Genomic DNA, 23,656 nt, shown 5'->3' with positions numbered 1-23,656 from the left:
TTTATTTTATAGATTTTTTTGTTTTTTTCATATTGTTAATTTTAAAATATTGTCCCATGTCTTTATTGTGAGCCTAGTGTCACTTATTGTCTTGTTTCATGAACTTTGAATATCGTCCCACCTCTACCGCAAACCATGTATTAAAATCGTTGTCCTTCTATCAAATTTCATCATGATAGTTCCATTGATTGCACTCTTTCATTTGTTGTTTATTATGATTATACTATAGAAGCACATTCCCACCAGTAAGAAAAAACACAGAAAACGAAACCTGCCAGTAAAAAAAAAAACCTCGGACAACTAAAAATAATATTAATAAAATATCGTAAGTCATAATTATGATACACTAACTCATAATTGTGACTCAGCATCTCATAATTATGACCTTAAATTATTATTATTATTTAACTTTTCCCATTTGTTTTTCTTTTTTTAACTGGCTGGAATGGACTTCCGCTTCAATAATTATACAGGTTAAGAAAAAACTAGGAAAAGTAACAATAATAATAATAAAAAATCTCAAGTCATAATTATGAGATATTAAGTCATATCCTCAGATACTATCTCATATTTATTATTTACTATCTCATAATTCTGAGATTCCAACTTACTTACTTTAAATTAGTATTATTTCACTTTTGTATGTTTAGTTTTTCATAGTATACTGGTAAAAAAAAATAAAAACAATAATAAAAAAAAAATAAAAATAAATAAAAAAACAACAAAAAGCCTGTTAAATGTTTAACCCATGATGCATCTTTGAATGAACCACTTCACTCAGTGTGGGTTAAATAAACGGATCTCATTGGATGTGGTAGTCGCTGTCAGGTGATGCAGCCACACCATCAGCCTCCACTCATGCCATCTCTGCAACCCAAAGCCGGATGCAGAGCTGTGATAGATCCTCCTCCACATCCAGGCACAGCGGATGATTCACTACCCTTGAAGAGGAGCTGATCCCGGCTCCACGCGTCTCTGAGCCCCGGTGTCCGCATCCAGAGCCTGTGAGGAGGACTGGATAATAAATTATAGACGTCAGGGGGAGGAGGGGGAGGGATCGTGATCACTTTCTCGGCTCTGGAGCTGGACTGAGGAAGGAGAGGAGAGGACTGAGTGACTGAGTACCGGGAGGAAAGGATCAGTGAGAGATGGCGGAATGCGGGCGAAAGGCGCTGTCCCTCCTGGAGGCGGCCCGCTCCCGGTACGAGAGTCTGCAGATATCCGACGATGTGTTCGGCGAGTCCGGCGATGACAGCAGCGACAACCCGTTCTACAGCACCTCCGGAGACTCCGACTCAGACAACTACATAGCAGAAGTGGGCGAGGATGAGCATCATCAGCATCACCACCACCACCACCATCATCATCATCATCACAACCAGAAGAGGGGCGACAAGGAGACCGGGCACAGCGGGGGCACTGGGGCCGGTCCTCCGGGCTCTCTGTCCCGCAGTCAGGCCGAGGAGGAGGGCTGGACCGAGAGTCTGCAGGATTTCACCGTTCCACCGTACAAAGAAACGCACGGTGAGACCATGAATAAGGTCATTTAGCTGTGGGCAAGGACTGAGCGTTTTACACCTTATCACCATCATCATCATCATCATCATCATAGCGATAGGACCAAAACTCATATCTCGAACATTTTCCTCAAAATTGTGATTTACGATATAAATCTAGATAATTTTATTCTAAATGAAGTCTGACCAGAAAGACAATTCCGGGTTAAATTTGAGGATCTAAATACCACACAGGCACATTTATTAACAGCTGCACAACATGTGCCACTTTAGTCCTTTTCTCCTCTAACGGACAGCACGTGTGAGTGAATTCTGTAGTGTGGCTTGTTTAGGGGAAGGTCTGGGTTAGAAATCCATCAAACTGTGGTTTTATGCTGTTCTGAGAATTAGTGAAGGGAGAAACTCCTAGAACAATATATATGTTCATGGATATAAATCAATTCAATTCAATTCAACTTTATTTGTACAGTGCAAAAAATATTGTTGCGCTTACGAAAATCTGAAATTCTTAAAAAAAAAAAAAAAACCCAACAAGTCCACATGAACATGCAACAGCTCGTGGGGAGAAAAATCACACTCAGAAATCTCAATATATCTTGAATCTCGATATATCACCCAGCTCTACATCATCATCATCATCATCATCATCTTTCCATATTACTTTCTGATATGAGAGTGGGAACCTGCAGGTATGAAGGTATAGGTTAAGGCCTGGAAGTGATCAGAACATATATTTAAATAAGAGAGAGAGACAGGTGGAAACATTGGTGATCAAATGCAAGGTCAATGGACAATAGGGTGAAGAATAGTTCAGACAGGGTGGAGTGGACGAGGTCACATGTCTGACTGATGACGGCACCTATAATAGGGTTATCAGTGTGTTTGTCAGCTGCCGTGATGAACGGATATGGATCAACCAGGATGGAAACGATTAGAAATGATTACATGAGGAACAGTTGAAGTAGAGCAGTTTGGAGTAAAGTTCAAAGGTCAAACTCAGATTAGTTCAGGGGCCAAATAAGGACCAGTTTGATCTCAAGTGCATGGGCCACAAACTTTAGGCTAAAAAAAAAAAGGAAGCATTTTTAACGTTAATGTGCCGTGAATGTGTGTTTCCACTTCCACATAAACATGATATGCAAAATACGTAAACCGACGACAATATCTAAGAATTAAGTGACAGCTATCAGTTGCTGCAGGAACTTCACTTTAATTAAATTCCTGATTTTCTGACCAAGTTTTGTGTAATTTAAAGCAATTTTTTTTGAGAAATTGCAGGATTTTTTTAAATTTCTATTTTTTTTTTATCAATTTGTGATTAAAAAATGTATGCCATCATGTGATGAAAAAACTGTAAAGTCTTACAGATATTGTGGAATTTAATCAACTGTGTGATTTTGGAGAAGCTGGCATATCTACAACTGAATTATTTTGTAGTTCCACACAATAATTATTGTTTTCTCAATCATCTTTACTTTTTCCTATGGGCCACATTGAATGCTTGAAAGGGACGGATTTGGTCCCCGGGCCTTGAGTTTGACACGTGTTAATTTTGATGTAAGGCTGTGCAATTAGTCGAAATCTGGTAACGATTTCAAAAATAACAATCGAGAAAAAACAATTATTATCATTATTTATTCATTGATTTTTTTAACTTTACATATGTTCTATTTGCTAAATAAAACAAACTTCTACAATTTTTGGTTTGGATATCTGCAAAGAACAAAGTTTGGCAAACACAGATTAATAATATTACCTTTGAGTTGTTTAATGCACGTGCATGCTAGTTCTTCAGCCCCGCCCCTCTCAAAGCTAAAGCTAAAGCTAGCCTAGCCTGCAGGCTAACGCGAGGAAAGTTGTTGCTATAGCGGTTTTGAAACATTGCAGGAAAAACGCTGCAAAAAAAATGCTTGATTTCAGTTTTTGAAGGATTTTATTTATGTTTAAAGAATATATTTTACAATATTTTCTACAAAAAAGAAATGACGTTTTGTTTGACAAATAATTGTTTGAATAATCGCGATTTCAGTTATGACTAAAATAATCGTGATTATATTTTTTTCTATAATCGAGCAGCCCTACGTTGACGATACAAAAATGAGAAGGATATTAAAAAAAAGACAGACGCTTGTTGTTCCTTCTCCTCTGACAGAGATATTCATGACACTCTGTCATTATTTAGTTAATCACATGCTTAGCCTTTGATACTTCACCCCTTGGTGCTGCTACACTGGTTATTCTGTATCTGTGTGTGTGTGTGTGTGTGTGTGCACTGCATGTAGGCGTGCTGTTTAATTTAGAGAAGCCGCATGGTGCCTTGCATATTACATACAGTACATCCCAGGGTTTTAATGCAGAAATTATGCTGGCCTTTTGTCTCATTTATCAAAGCCAAACTCACTTATGAATATGAATTTCCTTGATTTTACTCACTTTCAGTTTCTCTATGTCTATACACTTCCCTTTCTTTCAATGAAATTATGTGTGCAGAGATGTTTAGGTACATACCGTAAATCATGATAGTAAAAAAAAAAAAGAAGTGTGTATTATCTCTGTGCTTTTTTCATTTTTTTGATGAGGTTATGGTTTTAGCTGATTCTGGTGGCTTTGTTGATTTTGTGCTGCTCTTGACTGAAATGAAGGTGATTGATGAGGCTCTTGGATCCACACAGACATGTTGCACTGTTGCAGGCTTGGCGCTGAAGCAGCATCGTGTGGCTGTAACAGATATGTGCAAAGCCTCAGAGCTGCTAACCCACTGCAGGAAACTGTCTGTTAAAGACACAAACACAGTGCTCGGTGCAGAAAACAGCACAGCTAGAAAGAGAAAACCAAAACGCTTTGGTAAATGTACTCGTGCTGTATCGGGGATTCTGAGTTTTCAACCATATCCAAAGATACAGAAAATGTGTATTTATTTCTCCATCAATCATTTCACCTCAAAATATTTCTTTTCTATTCTTTCACCAAGAACAGCCCATTTTCTTTTTTAAATTGTGTATCTTTTTTTATCATCTCATGTGGACTCTCTATATTGACTACTGATATTAACGTCTGTGCCTGGGTTTATCTGTCTCTGTGTGTTAGCCTGTGGACTATAGCAACATGTCCAGGGTGTGACCTGTGATAGATTAACAGCCTTAAGTGATTATGGTTACAACTCATTCTCTTGTTAATGGCTTTAGTTTGAATAGCTAGAGCAATGCAAAGCACAGAAATGGAAAACAGACTGACATGCATAAAGTAGTTTTTTAATTCCGAAATGTTATAGTTATTTAAACCATAAAGCCGGTCCTGGAGAGCGCCTGTCCAGCATGTTTTAGCTGCTACTATAGCTGCATGATGACCCCATCATTATACAGGTGTGTTGGAGCAAAGAAACATTCAAACATGCTGGACAGCGGCTCTCCAGGACCAGCCTTGGGCTCCTCTGATTTAAAGTGATTCCAGTACCACTACGCAGGCATTCATATGTTAAGGTTTAATTTTTTTTTTTTTTGATCTCCTGACATGTTTCGACTGCCAACTGTCAGTCTTCCTCAGAGGCATCTGCTGATCGCTTTGATGTGTCCTTATGAGTTGTTTTTGGGCAAAAAAAGACTCTCTTCTCCAGAGACCATCGCACGACAGGGGGCGTGGCCAGCTTGACAGAACTGCCAAGTAGGCCACGCCCAAAAGGAACTTATGAGGACACACCAAAGCGATCAGTAGATGCCTCTGAGGAAGACTGACAGTTGGCAGTTGAAACATGTCAGGAGATCAAAGAAAATTTCAAAGAACATTTCTAATAATATTTCAAAGTAAATTTCTGAAGTAAATATCACAGTGTATTTCCTGAAAAAAGATAATAAGTGAAAATATAATCTATTATTTCAAATAGGAAGAGAACATTAACTTGCTGGAATTATCATTGCAGGAATTGTTCATGGTGACACTTTTTTTTACCCCATACCCACATATTAATGTGCATGAATTACTGTAATAATGAATGTGGTGATGCTCAGAGGGGCTGTTGCTACAATCCTGCTTCAAAACTACTGTGGCTACAGATAAAGGTTTTGGATAAAAACATTTTAATTTTTTTTAATCCAAGACATTTTGTGGTATGCATCTGAGATAAATTGATATTTAAAATAAAGATACTTTTCACTGTTATGTGTTTGTGCTTGTTACCACAACTTTGTGGAATTTTCTCAAACATTTTTAAGGTTTACTTTCCAGCTAATTCTTGCTATGCCTTTTGGTGAAATCCAACTTGGAGTGGTGCTCGACCTAATCTACTGAAACAACCTGCATTACTTAGAGTCTTTTAAAATGAGACATGTACAGTGAGGGACTCCTGAAGCTTACAGGAGGCTTTGTGCTCCCACATCCTGGACTGTCCTGCTCAATTTGGCTATTTGTGTGTTGACATAAGCTCAGGTTTCAGCGGGTGTGTCTGCTTTGTGAGCTCAGGTAGGATTTTATCATCCTGTGTAAGGGTGGAGCTGCCATCTTTAGACCAGTTTAGGTTGACTTCAGATATCTGCTTAGCTTTGAATGTGTCAGGAGGGTCCAAGAGGGAATTGTGAGACACGCCCACCTGTCTGTCTATTCCACCGTCTGTCTTTTCTCTCACTTTCCTCATGATTCTACTGTCTGTATTTCTGTCACTGTGCTGACGCAGACACAGTGTAGATGTAGTAATTCCTGTCTTTGGATGCAGTGCGGCACACATTCATTAATCATCAGCCACTGTCAGATTGTATCCGGTCAATCTCCTGCAGAGTCTTTGTGCATGTGTGCACGCGTGTTACAATCTGCAGCACAATCCCTAAATTTCTCCTTAAAACAGACGCACAGTTTGACACAATGAGGCTGCTATAACATTAAGATTGGGGTACATGTCTCACAGATTGATGATTTATCACTGAAATGTGAAACAGGTGGCCAAGGACCAGAGTGAGGATTAGGAGGATGCATACGTCTTTGATTATATAACCATCCTGATGTTTCTGGGAATTAAAGTGTTATTTATTCATTCACTGCTGAGTATGTCTGGTCATTTGAGTCCATGCAGACAGCCATACAGTATGAAGATCCAGATATTCTCAGTGATCCTGATCATGGTACTATGATCATTCACAATTTAAAGGCTTGTAAGAACTTTCTATCCCCATTAACAACCATAAACTAAAATTTTGCAATGAAATGTGCAACCTGGAACCGATCGGGATGAAACTCTGTGAGGTATTTCAGGAACCAACCCAACATAACTGAGCCCAATTTCAAAACAAGCGGTCAATTACAAACTCAGATATTCATTTTTTAAATTTCACCAACGATGAGAAATTAATTTTCAATTTGTTTTATGCAATCTTTCATTACGTGAGATCTATCTTTGGTTAAAATTTTGTCACAATCCATTAAAACACTTTTAACATAGTCCCTCTAACAAACAATAACAATAACAAACGCCAGTGAAATTATGACCTCTTTGGTGGATGTAATAAATAAAGGATGATGTACATTACAATGAAGAAAACATCCACTTTTTAATAATGTGCATGGGTTCAATATAGGAAAGATAACTAAAAACCGATAATTGTCTGTTTGAAGTTTTTTCGCTTCAGGAATTAGTTTTATTGATCAGTTTTGTATATTTCCTGGAACTGATATGGGTCATTAGCAGCTGGAGCCAATCCTAACTAAATCAGCTGCAAGACGGTCACAGTTTAGAGCTGGCAACCTTTTTGCATCACTAACCAATGGCTCCAACATAGCACATTATTCAGGAAAACACATTGTTTGATTTAACTAAACTTCTGGATTTCTAACAGAAATTGCACACTTTTGGATACATTTAGATGTTTTTTTGATTGTTATCCCAGAAAGCATTTCAGTCAATATTGGTGCATGCGTCCCATCCAACTTTAGCATTCTCATTTTAATTTTACCCTCCAAACTGATCTGTTTGGTCTGCATCAAGGGCTTATCTCAAGCAAATACAAAATAATCTCCTATATCTAAATCCACGACTAGGAAAACCTGACCAGCCAGATGTTTATCCTCCAGTGATAGAAATATTACAATGACTGACATGTTGTGTGTGTGTGTGTGTGTGCTTTGACTCAGCAGACATTTATTCTACATTATGTAAATGTTTACAATCAGAAAAAAAATCTATGGAGCACGGATGCTCTTGCTTAGCATCAGGTTTATTCATCTTTTCCACATTGATAGGGTTTCTGTGGCAATGCAACTATAGTGAGCAACATTGTCTGCAAGTTTCAAAGTTTAGTTGTTGCTTGTATCAGCCAACTCTCACTTGAACTGTGCACGATGATGGTAAAAACTGAATTTTAATGAGATATAGAGTAAGGCTGCACAATTAATTGATATATAAAAATGAAATCGGATTATTTATTGAGAATTTTAAAAAGTCAAAATTGGGAAATTGACTGTCCCGTTTAATCATGTGTAATCACAGCAAGTCTCTTTCTCTTTACAAACAAGTTTCAAACTCATGTTTAATGTGATAGACCCCCACTAAACCTTTCCTTTTTGAAATGTGAATTTTGTGTGAGTTTTTTTTTTATAATGCAAGTCTCATTTTTTAAAAATGCAGCGGGATTTATTTTCGGTCGGGCAGGTTGTTATTTTAAGAATCCCACAGGGGATATAACATTCTTTGTTAAAGCTTTGCAGTTGCACTTTATTCCCAATACGGATATTTGTTTTCACTTTTTCAATTAAAAGAAAAATACTTGCAATAATTAAATCAAATGTCTTTTTTTTTTTTTTTATAGGGGGAAAAAAACTTGAAATTGGAATAAAAAATCAGGTTTTCAAAGTTAAAAAAATGTGGAGTTCCTCTGTGTCAATATTTATTGAAAAAAACACATTTCCAAACCACTCACTTTACCACAATCCAATCCTGCTAACGATGTGACATCTGTACCTGCAAGACACAACATTCCAGTACATTCTACAATGCATCTAAATGTATTTGTCCTCCATCTTTTCTCATCGTAGGCCCAGCTCAGAAGATGCCATCCACTGCCACAGCCTTGGACTTCTTCCAGCTCTTTGTTCCAGACAACTGCATCCAAAACATGGTCACTCAGACCAACATGTACGCCAAGAAGTTCCAGGAGCGCTTTGGCTCTGACGACGGCTGGCGTCCCGTCACGTCCCAGGAGATGAAGGCATTTCTGGGTTTTGTCATTTCCACCAGCGTTCACCACTGTGAGTCGGTGCTCAGCATCTGGAGCTCGGGTTTCTTCAGCAACCGCAGCATTGCCCTAAAGATGAGCCAGTCGCGTTTTGAGAAGATCCTCAAGTACTTCCACATCGTGGCGTTCAGGCCTTCACATGGAAGTAACCAGGGCCTGTATAAGATCCAGCCTTTCCTTGACTCATTGCAGCAGTCGTTCAGCTGCACCTTCAAACCTTCACAGACACAGGTGTGTAATTGTTTAACAACCTATTTAATCTTTTTAGAACTAAAAGGTGAATCACTTTGCACGATGCACTTTTCCATGTACCTTTACTTTTGGATATATTGATTTAGTTCTTTGGGACATCAACTAAATGAGTAACTTAGTAGGACCCTATAGTAGGACTTTGCTGAAGCACAAAAACAAAGAACTGTTGAACAGTTGAAGTTACAGGTATGCAATTTAGGTTCAGTCTGGTCAGCAACAGTTTGACTTTTATTATTATGATTTAAAGGAGCATCGGGCAGGATTTGTGAAATAATAAACATTAATTTAAGTCTTTTAATGCTAATAGGCGATGAAGCGCTCGCAACCAAAGAGAATGAGCTCACACACATTTCTCCCTATTGCCTTGAACAGATTGTGTGATACATTTTGTATTGCTGTTCCGGGCAAAAATTTCCCGCGCAGTTCCGCAAACGTGATGTCGACGGCTCGGAGAGGCGGCCCAGTACCGAAAATAAAAAAGCATGAGAAGAAGACGGCTTGGAAACTAAAAGAAGACAAGCACAGTGGACTAAACCACTGTTTGGTTCCACAGATGCATGCAGAGGCATGTGCACAGGTCTTGCAGTAAACAGTCACAAGAACGGCGAGCACATAAATAACCGTGTCACAGTTGGAGTGCAGATCGGGCCGCATTTTATCGTCCGAGTACAACCCAACACTGAAAACCTAATTTTTGCCTTAAAGAAATTACATATTTACGTTTGTGCATGTCACACAAGAGACCCAGCGGATCTATTTACATAATCCATGTATCAACGATAAGAATAATCCATGTTATTGGGCAGAAAAATGAATGTTGAAATGGATTTATTCCTTTATAATTGTCCTCCTTTGCTCCATCCTCCCTCCACTGGGATCCTGCTCTCACGACTACAGTTAAAGCTGCAATAATAATAATAATAATAGTAATACATCAAATTTGTATGGTGCTTTCTTGGACAGTCAAAGACGCTTTACATGGGGAAAAAAAACAAAAAAGGGGTTTATGGAAAAGCCAGTTTGAACAGGTGGGTTTTTAGTAATTTGAAGTTTGGTAGTGAGTCAGAGTTTCTGAAGGGCGGCGGGTGTGAGTTCCAAAGGGTGGGGGCCGCAATGGCGAAGGCTCGGTCCCCCAAGGTCCAACGGTTGATGTAGGTGATGGAAGTGTTGGCATTCTTTAGGGCTACAGCAGCTGAAGCAGGAAAGGAAGAATGCTGCACTCAAACGACACTATGTGACCGAACATGACCACGACCAGTTCTAAATATCTGTCCGAACCCGACCCGGGGCCGTTGGCTTCGGTCGGGCTTCGGTCGGGTATCCATCCTCTAGCCACAGTAGCCAAACAGCTGTGCTCTGGTCCTAAAGACCCCCGCGGTGGCTTAACTGATTATAACTACAGTTACACTAACGACCGTGGTGTCATTATGGAGTCTTTCTAGATCCTGCCCTATGCTCCTTTAACTGCATATGCAAGTAATCGATTAAACTTTAAACTAAAGATTTAGACCTGTTGTATACAGTACAGTAGATTCACACATTTATGTAATTAGAACAGCACTGCGGATTTGAAACGACACAGAAACACTAACGTGTGAAATTATGTGTGCTTGTTATTCTCTAATGCAAATCAATATATGAAGATGGTGACTCTTGTGATGCATTCATTATATAGAAAGGTCTTATTGTGATGAGTCTGCACAATGTTATAGGTAGGTCATCATAATGTTCTGGTTGAACATTTTGTTACCCCGAGACAACAATGCCTTCGTGTGTTCCCCAGGTTCTTCACGAGCCTTTGATAGATGAGGACCCGGTGTTTATCTCCACCTGCACAGAAAGAGAGCTGAGGAAGAGGAAGAAAAGGAAGTTCAGCCTCTGGGTTCGACAGTGTACCTCCACTGGGTTTATTTGTCAGGTAGCAGCACGACACAGCAAAATGCATTTTTCAATTAATTCAAATCTAAACTACAATTTGTAGCTGTTTTCATCTTTGTCTGACATCAAATACAGCAGTCATTACGCTTTTAAAGCACTCGATACTTACAATTTTTTGGTTGGTGATGCGTCACTTTGCATTCAATTCATATCCACTAGAGAGAGCCGTCTTTGATGGATATTGTCTCATATTGGCATAAATCTGACTAATAAGGCTATCAAAGGCTAAAATTCTGGCCAATCACACGCCTCTGCTGAGGTAAAAGAGGATTCAATGAAGCGGGGAAAATTTACATTAAAAATTCATCATCAACGTCTTTCTGCAAACTCTGTCCTACTTACTCTCCTCCAAGTTTGAGAGTGCTTCAACAAATACTGTTAAACTACCAAAAAGTAGGATATAAAATTAAATGATTTATTATTATTACATTTATTATTAGTTATACTCTTAATTCATCTTTGATGCACATTTGATACTTCAGAAATGTATTATTTATATAAAGAGAAACACTAAAGCTAAATTATGATCATATACATTCCAAAGTAGCCTATTTGTTTGAATCACACTGCACAATATTCCAAAGGCACACATTCTTATTTAGAGACATGGTTGTGGTGAAATAATGAATATGGTAATAATAACAAAAAAAAGTGCACGTCTGCTATCAAGTAACACTCAAATTGCTCCAATCATTCCAAATCGTGACTGGAGCCACTCGCTCTGAAATCACCTCTTGTTATCTTCCATTCCAAAACATTTTATTGTTGCTTAGTTGGACTTTCTTGCTGCCTGTAGTATGCCATTCTAAACACGTACATAAACATTCATACACACGCAAGCTAGCCAACATCAAATTGCTAACTAACCTGTCTCCTGACAGTTGATATATATGCGGTTTATAGAGCGAAAGAGTTCATTAGCGACACTTTTTTTTGGTTGAAAATCTGTTGGAACCAAAATAATTATGCAGGCTGCATCTTCCCAGGACATTAAACCGTACGTGTTTGTGCCAGAATATGAATCTGCAGAGTCTGAGATTGCAGATGGTGAGTCAAATGACAGAGATATGTACCGCTGTTCAATCTGTCAATTACACTGGTGTGGCTTGGCCAAATATATTATTATCATTATGTCAGAAGACATTTCTGCATGTTATAGCAGCTTGTACATATGAAACTGCAGACAATGTTCATCTCCGAGTGGTGCATTTAATATGTCACAATATCGAAAATATATTAGGCAACAAAAAACATACATTTTATGCTCGTAGGTGGAAATTGGAACTATTAATGAATTACTGATGTACTTTTTTCTTACTTTAACGGAAGGGTTTTGTGTTTTAGTGATTAAAAAAAACATGCAAAAACAGACAGAGAAAAAAAACCCAAACAGGCAGAATGAATAAACAAGGAATATCAACTGAAAAATAGATCAAATAAACAAAGCTAGAAGGCAATAAGAAAAAGACAGAGCTAATATACTGGATAATATCCAGGAGGAACCACACACCTGACACAATGAGGGCAACCACACAGGATTGAGCTCAGACACAAAAAGGGCGACGACAGATAAGACAAAGCCTGTGAAGCATGTCGCAGAAATCAATGTCCTTAAATAATTTATTTGCCAATTATCAACCTTATGGACCCAAGGAGCAAATATTTTTCACAGAAATTCAATGTATTATTAATCCAGAATCATGTTTGTTCAAATTAGTTACAGAGAAAGATTAAATGTGGCTTAGAAACATTGTTTCTTTTTTTTTTTGAGAGAGACTAATTGCTCAATACTCTTTAAACTTGTTCATTGTTTACATGCCCAGTGTGCAAAAAGAATCAATCAAAAGAGGATTGTCAAGTTTATGTTAAAGAGCTTTTTACCTTTAAATTCGCTTAAAATAATCAATGTCAGACTTCAATTTACACTTTAGCTAGTTTTCCTTCTTTGATTTGCATAACAATCCAATTAGAAGACCCTATTTAGAATGTTGCCTTTGGTTTCCCTTTCATTTGTTCTCTTCAATATCCTGTTTTTACATTTTGTGTGACTTTGCCCACATATTACATAGTCTTTCATTTGGGAGAGTGTTCCTTGAGTGCTTTTAATAAACAAACGGCATCAATATTCTGTACCAGCAGCCATTTGGCAGTTGCTCAGGTTTACCAGCCGCTGACATTGTCTCTCTTTGAGCAAAAATCCAAGAATCAAGAATCATGAGTTAGAGAAAATCAATAAGAGGCCATTAGACAACACACACACACACACACACACACACACACACACACACACACACACAGTAATTAGCGTAATAGCTGCAGGTCCACCATAGAAGAGTGCTAATCAAGCTAATGCCATTGACTCTTGCACAGCGACACACAGCACAGAAGAAGAAAAAGACATGGTATTGTTCTATTGTGCTTGGTTTTGGTCATGTTTTGTATTCTGATCATGGTTTTGTTTAAAGCCAAGCTGTAGAAAAGATCAGGAATCATAAAAAGCCAATAAGAGCCCAAATTAATCTCAGAATACATAAAGGAAGAGTGTCATTAAGGTATATGGGTCAATGAATCCAACTGTTTCTTTCAGTTTAAAAAGAGGTTTAAAAGCATAAAAATACACCATACATGTTGTACCTTAGTATATATGCACTCACTTTGAATTTAAAAAAACTTAATTTACCTATCACTGATTTATTTTGTTATATAAAGTGTTAAAATCATCATGTTGTAAGATGTGGTGCGACTGTCTGTTTCAAAAACATACTTGTTTTGTAGTCCTGTATACATTTTTAAAATAAATAAATAAAATTATTTACATTATAATATTCATGCAAACTTTGTCCAATGATGCTTCATAAAGGTCATTGCCCCATCTACAGTAATCCATATTCTGCTGGGATTGATGAATTTGGAGGATGAGGATGATTTATTTAGTTTTAACTCAGTGAATATTGCCACACGTACAGTTTCCATCAGGGACTGATGCTATAATAAGATTCTGTGCTTCTTTGAACACTCTCAGGGGAAAGATTTGGCATTTTATTTCCCAAGCGCATTTATTTCATTTCCTGTCATCTAATCAAACAGAGAACACAATGTGAGCCAAGGTGAACGGCATTTAGCCTTTGGTTTTAGAAGATTTTTCCATGGGAAAGTACGTGAATTAGTTCCAGATCTGTGTTCACTTTCACACGTTCCATGTGGATCCACCCACTCTGCAGATCTCCGTCCATCTGAAGGAAGGACAGGATGCAGACGGTCTGGCCACCTTGAAGAACAAACCTCAGCTTCACAGCCTGGTGGCCAAGCAGCTCTGTCAGAATATCTCCGGCAAGAACACGGTCATCTTTACTGGGCCGTCGATCACAAGCCTCGGCCTCTTCACTGAGTTCAGCAAACAAGGTGATACAGCTGGTGTTGGGTTTAATAGTACTCAATCACCTCCTGGCCAGACCCAGACCTGCTTAGCTTCCAAGATCTAACGAGATTGGGCAATGACAGGCTGGTATGGCCACATTTCGCCTATACATCTATGGCTGTGTTTGAAATTGCATAGTAACGTACTACTCATACTGTCTGACCTCAAAATGAGTAGGTAGTGCATTGACATTAGATAGTATGAAAAGATAGAGTACATGAGAAATACCTGGATGTATACTATTTCTGGACATTTTTTAAGTATGCACACTAGTCAAACTCAACTGCCCCATGATGCATTACGAGTATAACGTAACATCGTCCTGGTACCGGTGTCATGTACTGAGAGCGCATTGTACTGAGATTGTATTTGTGCATATATGTGCATGCACGCACATGCGCACTACCGAAAAATGAATTTTTGCTAAAAAAAAAAAAAGAATAATTTTTGTTTATTTTTGTTTTCAAAGTGAACGGACACGTGTTTTATTTGTTTATTGGATTATGTTAGGGTTAGGGTTATGAATACGGTAAGGTTAGGGTTATGGTTATAATCTCAGTATGGAGGTAAACTCAGTATGTGACACTGGCTTCAACCTAAAAATAAAACATTCAATTTTCAAAACAAAAGCATCTCTTCTTGTCTTCCATTTGTTTTTAACACTTTTGTAAATATGGCTTTTGTTTTGAAGTTAACCCGGAAGTTTTGTAAGTAGCACAATGTCGGTTCTATGAAAAATCTCTGAAATGTCAGCATGAAATTTGTTTCCCGTGAGTTTTATGGATGAGCACATGTTGATATTCTACTTGGTCATTTTTGCTCTTAAAATGCTTCCAGAACTTTTAAAGGTGGAGAATCAGCAGAGATATTTAATCTCAGTGTGTTTCAGGTTTTTATCGTTTTAGGTTTGAAAGGCATCTTGGGAAACTCAGAAGTATACTTCAGTGGGAACGGTCACCATCCTAATCATACTAATGGTATAGACAGTTGAGTGTGTAGTGTGTAGTGTTTAGTATGTTAGTATGCGATTTCGAACACAGCCTATGTGCATTTCGAAACTATTTTGTGTAGTTAAAATGATTCACCCTGGCTTTTACCACTTGTATGAACACAACTTTAAGTAAGAAATGTCTTGGTTTCTGTTTGGCCCTTCAATTTTCCTAAAGCCAAAGTTATTGTTAGTCATCTGTTCTCACATTCTAACTGAAACAAAGACTGAGAGACACTTCAATTGACCGCCTGGTGTCTAGAGAAGATGGAGTACCTGTAGGAAGAGCTTAATGTGGTCCCAGCTCTGAAAATCAATAGATGAAGTAGGCGTTACAGAGGGAGCGTCATGGAAACACCATTTGTTATACAACCGGACAATTAAAAACCCACGTGTTTTTTGTTTGAGACTTGTGCAATAGGAAATACATTTTGTTTAAAGAAAAGATGCAGAGAATTGAATTATATCTGACTGTTCACTCAACAAAAACCAACAAAAAGAAGTACATTTACAGTATACTCCTGCACTCAGGAGACCAGACAAAACCTCAATATGTCTTCACTTTAATTAGAAAAAGCTCCAATGAGACCATGATGGCCATAATGTCTGTTAAAAAGCAGTGTGTTTCTCTGTGTTGTATCTGTCAGGGTTAATTAGCTCAGCTAATTGTGTTGCATTCATCTGCAGGTTTTCATCTTTCCCTTCCTCACAGACTCAGAAACCTACATATGTACAGCAGAGATAATAACTATGCTTCATAATGTTCTATTGTTAAAATGAAACAGGCAGGAAACAAGATTAAGAGAAAAACATTTCTGTATGTGATTGACTGGATCTTTGTATTACTGTTGGATGATTTGGTATATTGTAGAATATACCAAATCATCACCCTTTTGGAGAGAAAACATGTTAGATGATCAAATACCTATATATGCAACAAATACATAAAATACCATAAAAATACAAGAAATGATTTGTTCTCGATCAGCAGAAAGCCCATTTAGGCACGTGATTTGTTGTCCATTTCTTTTCCTTTAGATATTTATTGCTGCGGCTTGCTGAGTACCAGGAAAAGTGACTGTACGGGCTTACCTCAAAGCATGCTGGTCTGTGGCTCAACCCCAGCACAGAGAGGTCACTCCCGTGTGATGATGAAAGGCAGCATGTCACTCATCAGCTGGTACAACAAGGGACACTTCAGGTTCCTCAGCAACGCCTACTCCCCCACAAAAGAAGGTACGCGTGCCTCAGATTACCAACTGTACTCATAACATAATACATTCAGCCATTTTACATTACCACCATCTACATGGAAAAATAGTTATGTCAGTTTCATGGTGAATTTAGATGTTTTCAAAATGTCACGTGTATAAATCAGGAATCATTGCCAAGTGTAAGGATTCTACAATAATAATAATGTCTAATAATAATAAGTGATAGGAACCAAAAATCATATCTTAGTATTTTTTTCTCAACAGACTCTCGCCATAAAGACGACTCTTGGTCCAAGCCACTGGTGCAAAAATGTCCACACTGGCACTTTTGTTTTATTTACAACTGAACTAGTTGTACATTATGAGCATGCTGTGCCACTTTTAGCTTTTTCTTATGAGGGACAGCACGTGTGAGTGAGCTCTGTAGCGTGGCTTGTTTCAGGGCACGTCTGTGTTGCAGCAGAGTGAGTGAAAATTGTGATCTTAATGTAAAAAAGGCTTTTAAAATAAGGTTTTATCAAAAACTATATAGTGAATTTAGATAGTACATAATTGAATTTTGATATATTGTCCAGCCCTAATTTTAGGAAGAAAAAACAAACTGTGTGCTAATTCAGCAAGCAATGCTGTCTATAACTTTTATAGTATGTATTTTTAGACAGTTAGGACAAAAGAAAAGACTAAACATGGTGATAGTTTTGCTCTTGTTTCATCAACAAGAAAAACTTGACTAAAACTAAATCAGGCCAGATGACTAAAACTACGAGATTGATAGTTTTCTGGCTTTACATTAATTTTTATATAAATATAAATCTATTTATTTATATTAAAATGTTCCTATTTGTCATAAAATGTCATGTTGATGGATGAATCAGATCCTGCAGTGGAAAGTTAATTATATTAAGAGTTAAAGGCCAAATTTGAGTAGATGCAGCAGCACGGTGCCTGGATTAGAAAACACAGTAACAGTTCTACGTGAAGTGGTGCATTGTTATAATAATTTAACTACACATACTAAAGGTTTTAGATACAGTAGGTGGGAAGTTCAGTGTAAGGGTTAAACATCCCTAATATGTAATACGTATGTAATCATCTCTACTGAGACCATCAGATATCTTTGGCATGTCCGGGAGAATCAATAAAGCAGCTAATGTTCTTTAATCCATTCCCAGAAGTTGACAGGACCAAAGATGTACGCTTCTTTCTTCAACACACTCCACTTAACATAATAGTTGGTTTTACACCAAGCCGAAGCCTGCACTGTGTGAATTTGTGTGAAAGGAGTGTGAAATGGAGGCCCTTTATCCGTTTAAAGCAACCCTCAAATATTGATTTTCTGATCTATGTGCAAAGGTATTGACTACTTTCTTCTGCAGTCGTAACAAATGTCGATAATTGCAGCATATTTTATTGTGAAGCGTGAAAGAAAAGCCATAAAGTAACAAATGATGAGAACTCACAGCTTTTTAAATTGTGATTTTTGGCTGATATTATATGCGGAGGATGTAGGGAGGAATAAACGTTAGATGATAAGAGACACAAAAAAAAGATCAGTAACTGGTTTAACTGTGAAATATCTCTCACTGTGTGGTGTGGGATCTTGTTCCAGGTATGATTATCAAGAGAAAAAGTGGTGAGATCCCGTGTCCTCTGGCAGTCGAGGCCTTTGCGGCGCACCTCAGCTACATCTGCAAATACGACGACAAGTACAGCAAGTATGTGCAGCTTAAAGTGTTTTAACCCTCATATTATCCTCAAATATTACTGACACATTTTACCCTAGGGGTCAATCTGACCCCAGGGATATTTGCCTTCAGAAAAGAATTTTTAGAAAATTGTTGACTCAAGATGAAAATGGGATTGTTGACCTAAAAATCAGGGTCCTCCTCAACAAATTCCTCTGGCTCAGACACATTCTCCTCTACGACACTTTCACTGTGAAAGAGCTGTTCCAAAACCTCATTGACAGTAAACCTATCCGACCCCCAGCAAAGGGGGCCGACAACAGCAGCGAGGCCAGGGAGTAGGGGGGATGACGTGAGCCGAGCACCGGGTCTCCAGCGGCAGGGAGAAGAGTGTGGCGGTGGCGGCTGCTCCTCCAGCCCATAGACTTGTAGCCGCGGCGCGAGCCCAGCTCTGAGAGCCAATCCTTATCCCGTAGTTACGGATCTGACTTGCCGACTTCCCTTACTAAAGAATCCATGTTTAACTGACCTATCGAGGCGATTAGTGCACCATTAACCCAACATGAAACTACCATATTGTGCTCTTTTGGCTGTAAACAGAGGTTAACTCATTTCAGCTGTCCACAGCAATGGTGCGGAAATGCCCGTATGTTGTGACATCACGTGGGAACTATATATATCCGAGCCTGTGGTCACGTGACGTAAAGTGAAACGTTCTCCAGGCATTCTCCAGGTCACATGACCTGGTGAAAGACGGTCCGTCTCCTCCAAACTTACATAGTATTTCTAGAGGGCAGTCGCGCTCGGAGCATTGATACTGTCAAATCATTTAAAATAACTCATATGGGTCAACTCTTTAGGTCAAAAAAAGGTGTGCCTTTAATGCAATAATAAAACATGCATTGTATTTTTATATTCTTGTAGTGTTGACCTTCAACAGCATGTGCAGGAAAGTCAACTATTACTTTGTTTGAAGGGATAAACATTGAATTGGGTCAAATGGACCCCAAGGATGATAGGAGGGTTAAATTAGGTTTGTGGAGAGTTACGTTTTTTTGTCTTTGTTGACAAGAAAAATTATGTGTTCCGCCAGTTGCACCATGAAGGTCACGCCTGTAAGTTGGAAACCTGTAGCTGAATTCATATTGTTCTCTCAGGTTCTTCACATTTTGTTGCCTGCAGCTCCAAAACATACATGTTCCGCCTCTGCCTCTGCAGTTTGTGTATTTTTAGTCCATCTTTAAATAGAAACCTCTGAAATGAGCAGAGTGTGTGTCCCTTTTTTCCCCCACACAGGTACTTTATCTTCCATAAGCCCAATAAGACTTGGCAGCAGGTGTTCTGGCTGACGATCAGCATCGCCATCAACAACGCGTACATCCTTTACAAGATGTCCGACGCCTACACGGTCAAGCGCTACAGTCGAGCGCAGTTCGGAGAGAGACTGGTCAGAGAGTTGCTGGATCTGGACGACTGCTCCCCAACACAGTGAGGAGGAGGAGGAGGAGGAGGAAGATGATTGAAGAAGAAGCAACCGAAATACACGATATAAAACTGACTCAATCACAGACTACAGTCTGGGTTCTTGTGATGACACCAACGCTGTGCCAAGTCTCTCTCTCTTACTCTCTCTCTCTCTCTAGCTGTTCTTTGTGGCTCTGTAAATATTCATTAACACACAGCTTCTCGCTAGACAATAAAATAATCATCAGTCATGGGAAAAGTTCACATGCCTCAACACAGATTAGTCAGCGAGAACTTTTTCTCACATTCAAGAATGAAACCAACAAGAAAGCGTCTCACTCCCAGATGATGTCAGCTCAATGAGTGTCCAGTGCGAGTCATAACCCCTCCCCCCCAGGCTAAAAGGCTCGGTGTGGCTCAGTAATCATCCACACATTCACCGGCGACCCCTGTAACAGCTTAGTAAGTACGTCAGGACGTGTGGCGTGTGCACTGCATGCACTCTGAATCTGGATTGTGGTGTCCACTTGTTAAGTGTGAAAAATTATTTCTGCTGTAGGTGAATTTTGAACATGTTTTGTGTGTGTGTATGTGTGCGTGTGTGTGCGTGTAGTTAAGTGAAACTGCCATTTGTGTGTGGAACATCAAGCCTGCAAGGATGCAAATGTGTGACTATTGTGAAGCAGATGGGTTGCGTTACAAAGACACAGATAATGTTGAGTGATGCGAGTTTACCACAACAAACATCAAAACAAGCTTGAAATCTGAGTTTACGAGTTCAAGTGTTTACCTGCAATACCCACTACTTATATACAGTAGATATATACACACAAACTGGCTAAGTGAGTATCTATAGATCAGTGGTTCCCAATCTTTTTTGTCCCGTGTACCCCCTCTTTATATCACAAGTACCCTCTCCATATACTTTTTCTGACTCTTCTAAACCTCTAACTATGTCTAGAACATTGGTTCCCTAAGGCTTCATCTACAAATTCAAAACAATGAGTGGAATTTAAAGTGAAAATATACATGAAAAAATACATGCAACTTTTATGTGATTACTTCAATAGTAAGTCAATACGGTTTCGTATGTAAAATATAGCTAATTATCGTCTCCTATTGTCAGAAGTGTGATAAAAGGGCATCTACAGCATGAAATAATCCTGTTTCAATAAATTACAAAAAAAATGTTGTAATATATTGAACAATAGTATTTATAGTTTGTGGTGAATTTGTCCAAAGAAATAATAGCCTAAAAAGGAACTAGGAGCTTTTCCAGATTATTTATTAAATTAATTGTTCAATCTTTCACAGTACCCCCTGCAATGTGCTCCTGTACCCCTAGGGGTACGCAAACCCCTGTTTGGGAACCACTGACACTATATTAGTTTTTCTGCACTAGTTATTCAGATTTCCTGGGACCATTTCTCTGACTCTGCTTTGTCTGATAATCTGTAACCTCTAGATGTGTAGCCTGCACTCTACACAGGACTAAACCTATGAATCTACACCCAGACTAATTTATTATTGAAATATTTAAGATAAAATGTGACAAAAAGTGTTCAAACATGCGAAAATACACACCTCCACACAGTCAGGATCTGTTCTAGGGAGACAAATTCACCCAACAGTTTCTTATATAAGCTGATGTTGAATAACGTCTTAATAAAGTGTGATGGTAAAACAAACTTTTGGGAACAAAGGAACAAAGGACGCTTTCAAATCTGATGCTTTCTTTTGTACCGACAGCTCTGGTACTGGCAGAGAAACGCTGTTCATTCATCTGTTACACACAGTTTGCTACAACTCAATTTTCTGGGGGCCAAACACATTTTAAAAAGTCTTTTTTGTGTGTGTTGCTAGGCAACACCAGAAAAAAAAAACTTGGCTGATTTTCCTGTGTCAGAGTATTATTAGATAAGAGGATTTATAGAGCAGGAAAGGAAAGAATAAATCAGAAATAGTGGTTTTAACATTTGCCATAGAGCATTGCTGTCAAACTCATCTTGGTTCAGGGAACAAATACGGATCGGTGGGCCGCAGATTGTAGACGCGGGGAAGAGGAAGTGTTCTTTCCACAATTTGCAATTAAAAATTACTGCATTAATGTTATATAAACAACGGAAAAATGCAAGTCCCTAAAAATACTGTGGAGTAAATTGGTGAATTTGAGATATCTGCAACTGGATTATTTGATAATTTTCACAATAAAATTCATGTTTTCTCTGTCATTTTTACTTTCTCCCGCAAGCCAAAATAAATGCTCTAAATGGCCGGATTTGGCCCCCGGGCCTTGAGTTTGACATATATGGTCTGGAGTGTAGAGTGAGTTTGGAGCCAAAACGAATACATGTTGCATTATTTCAAAGTTTGTAATTTTTCTATCATTAAATTTGCATCACTTCCCAGCAGCACTTTCTGCTTTCCAGACAAAATAGTAAAAAAAAAACTCAAACTAAACACCTTTCATGGAAATGTGCAAGTGAAGAAGCTTGCTAACCCTCGTATAAAATACTATGTTTGCTGTGCTTGAACTGTGAGAATTGTCAGATAAATATTTGCTGTGTGTTTGCTTAATCGACGCTGTGCAATGTGTGAAAATGTGACGACAGACTAGCACGATGTGATGAGTTGATGAGTGATACTCAGGCACTTTCACCAAAAATAGATAAATAATCCTTTTAATTTTGTTCCAAAAGAAATGACGATAATATACGTACAATGTCGTCACAGACGACCCTTGTAAATATTGATAGATTAGATTAAGTATTTAAGAACACGCCATTGAAAAAAGATTACAATTTATTGACTTTAACCCCCAAAAAAAGATGATGTGTTTTTGTGCACTAACTAACCTTTGTTACAAATTAATGAGTGTGTGTTACAATCTGACTGATAAATGGTGTGTTTTTTTTGTTTTTTTAATTAATTTTCACAGACCCAAAGCATTGCTGTAAGTGTTAATGTGTGTGTGTGTAAAACTATTGAATGTCGTGGTCCAGTGTCACACTGTTAATAACACATAAGAGGCACTTTTTTTTGTTGTTTTTTTTTGGTCTTGTTATGCACTTCTCACCCATGAATTTAATACAATATTTGATATCAACTAATGACACATTTGTCATGATATTTTCTATTCTGTATTGTTCCACATAATATTGCCATGAAAGGAAGTCCATTCCTCACATTATCACCACCAAAAATAAGTAATACCCCTATGCAGATTTTTTTCAGACACACGCTCAGTTTATCAAATGTGGTAATACAGAAATACTGTTAGAATAAAGATTGAAATTAAAGACATTTCTTCAAGTTTTCTGGTTTTTCACATTATTTTGGGGCTTTGTTGTGTCGTCTGCCTGCCTTGGTTAGTGTTTCCTAACATAAGTGCTACCAACTATTATTGTCAATGGGCCCAATGCCATATTAGAGTATATATAGTAGATGTTTTTACAATTTAGTTTAGGATCAAAACTTCACACAAATTAATTTATAGCCTTATTATTCCTTCTCTCATCTTTATTTATTTTTTATTTTTTGCCTCCCTTGTGTATTACCTACCAGTGTGCTAACCCGTATTCCACTTTGGTGCTTTACACTGCCAGTCTTTGCTGTTTTTTTTTTTTTTTTTTTTTTTTTTCACATTTATTAAAATAGTAGTTATTAGAAAAATGAACATGTTCATTATTAACCAATGGCTTCCATACAATTTAACCTTAAACACAAGACTTACAATTACTGGAAATAGATACAAAAAAAAAAAGAGATCAATGTTTAATGTTGGCGCTCGATATGTAACAAGGCCCGAATTGTTATTAAAAATAAATTTCAACCATTATTTTAAATATCAAACATTATTTTAAACCATTAAGCTACACGCAGACCAGAAATAAGTTGGAGCATGAAATTTCCGAGATTTGTACTTTCGAAAAACACTTGGTTATTTATTACAAAATCACATCAAAA

The 23,656-nt window shown here is 38.0% G+C and overlaps 1 protein-coding gene across 1 annotated transcript; it reads left to right on the top strand.

Moving 5' to 3' along the window:
- The first annotated feature begins 871 nt into the window (after positions 1-871).
- On the top strand, positions 872-23,002 carry pgbd5 (piggyBac transposable element derived 5). Its single transcript, XM_028469228.1, has 7 exons — positions 872-1,524; positions 8,532-8,962; positions 10,767-10,901; positions 14,143-14,323; positions 16,366-16,563; positions 18,151-18,256; positions 19,523-23,002. The coding sequence occupies exons 1-7, from the start codon at positions 1,149-1,151 to the stop codon at positions 19,716-19,718; spliced, it is 1,623 nt and encodes a 540-aa protein (XP_028325029.1). The 5' UTR covers positions 872-1,148; the 3' UTR covers positions 19,719-23,002.
- Positions 23,003-23,656: the final 654 nt, after the last annotated feature.

This window comes from Gouania willdenowi, chromosome 15, assembly GCF_900634775.1.
Source record: "Gouania willdenowi chromosome 15, fGouWil2.1, whole genome shotgun sequence".
NCBI lineage: Eukaryota > Metazoa > Chordata > Actinopteri > Blenniiformes > Gobiesocidae > Gouania > Gouania willdenowi.
Note: the sequence above shows the minus strand (reverse complement) of the source record. Positions and strands in the feature narration are given on the sequence as shown.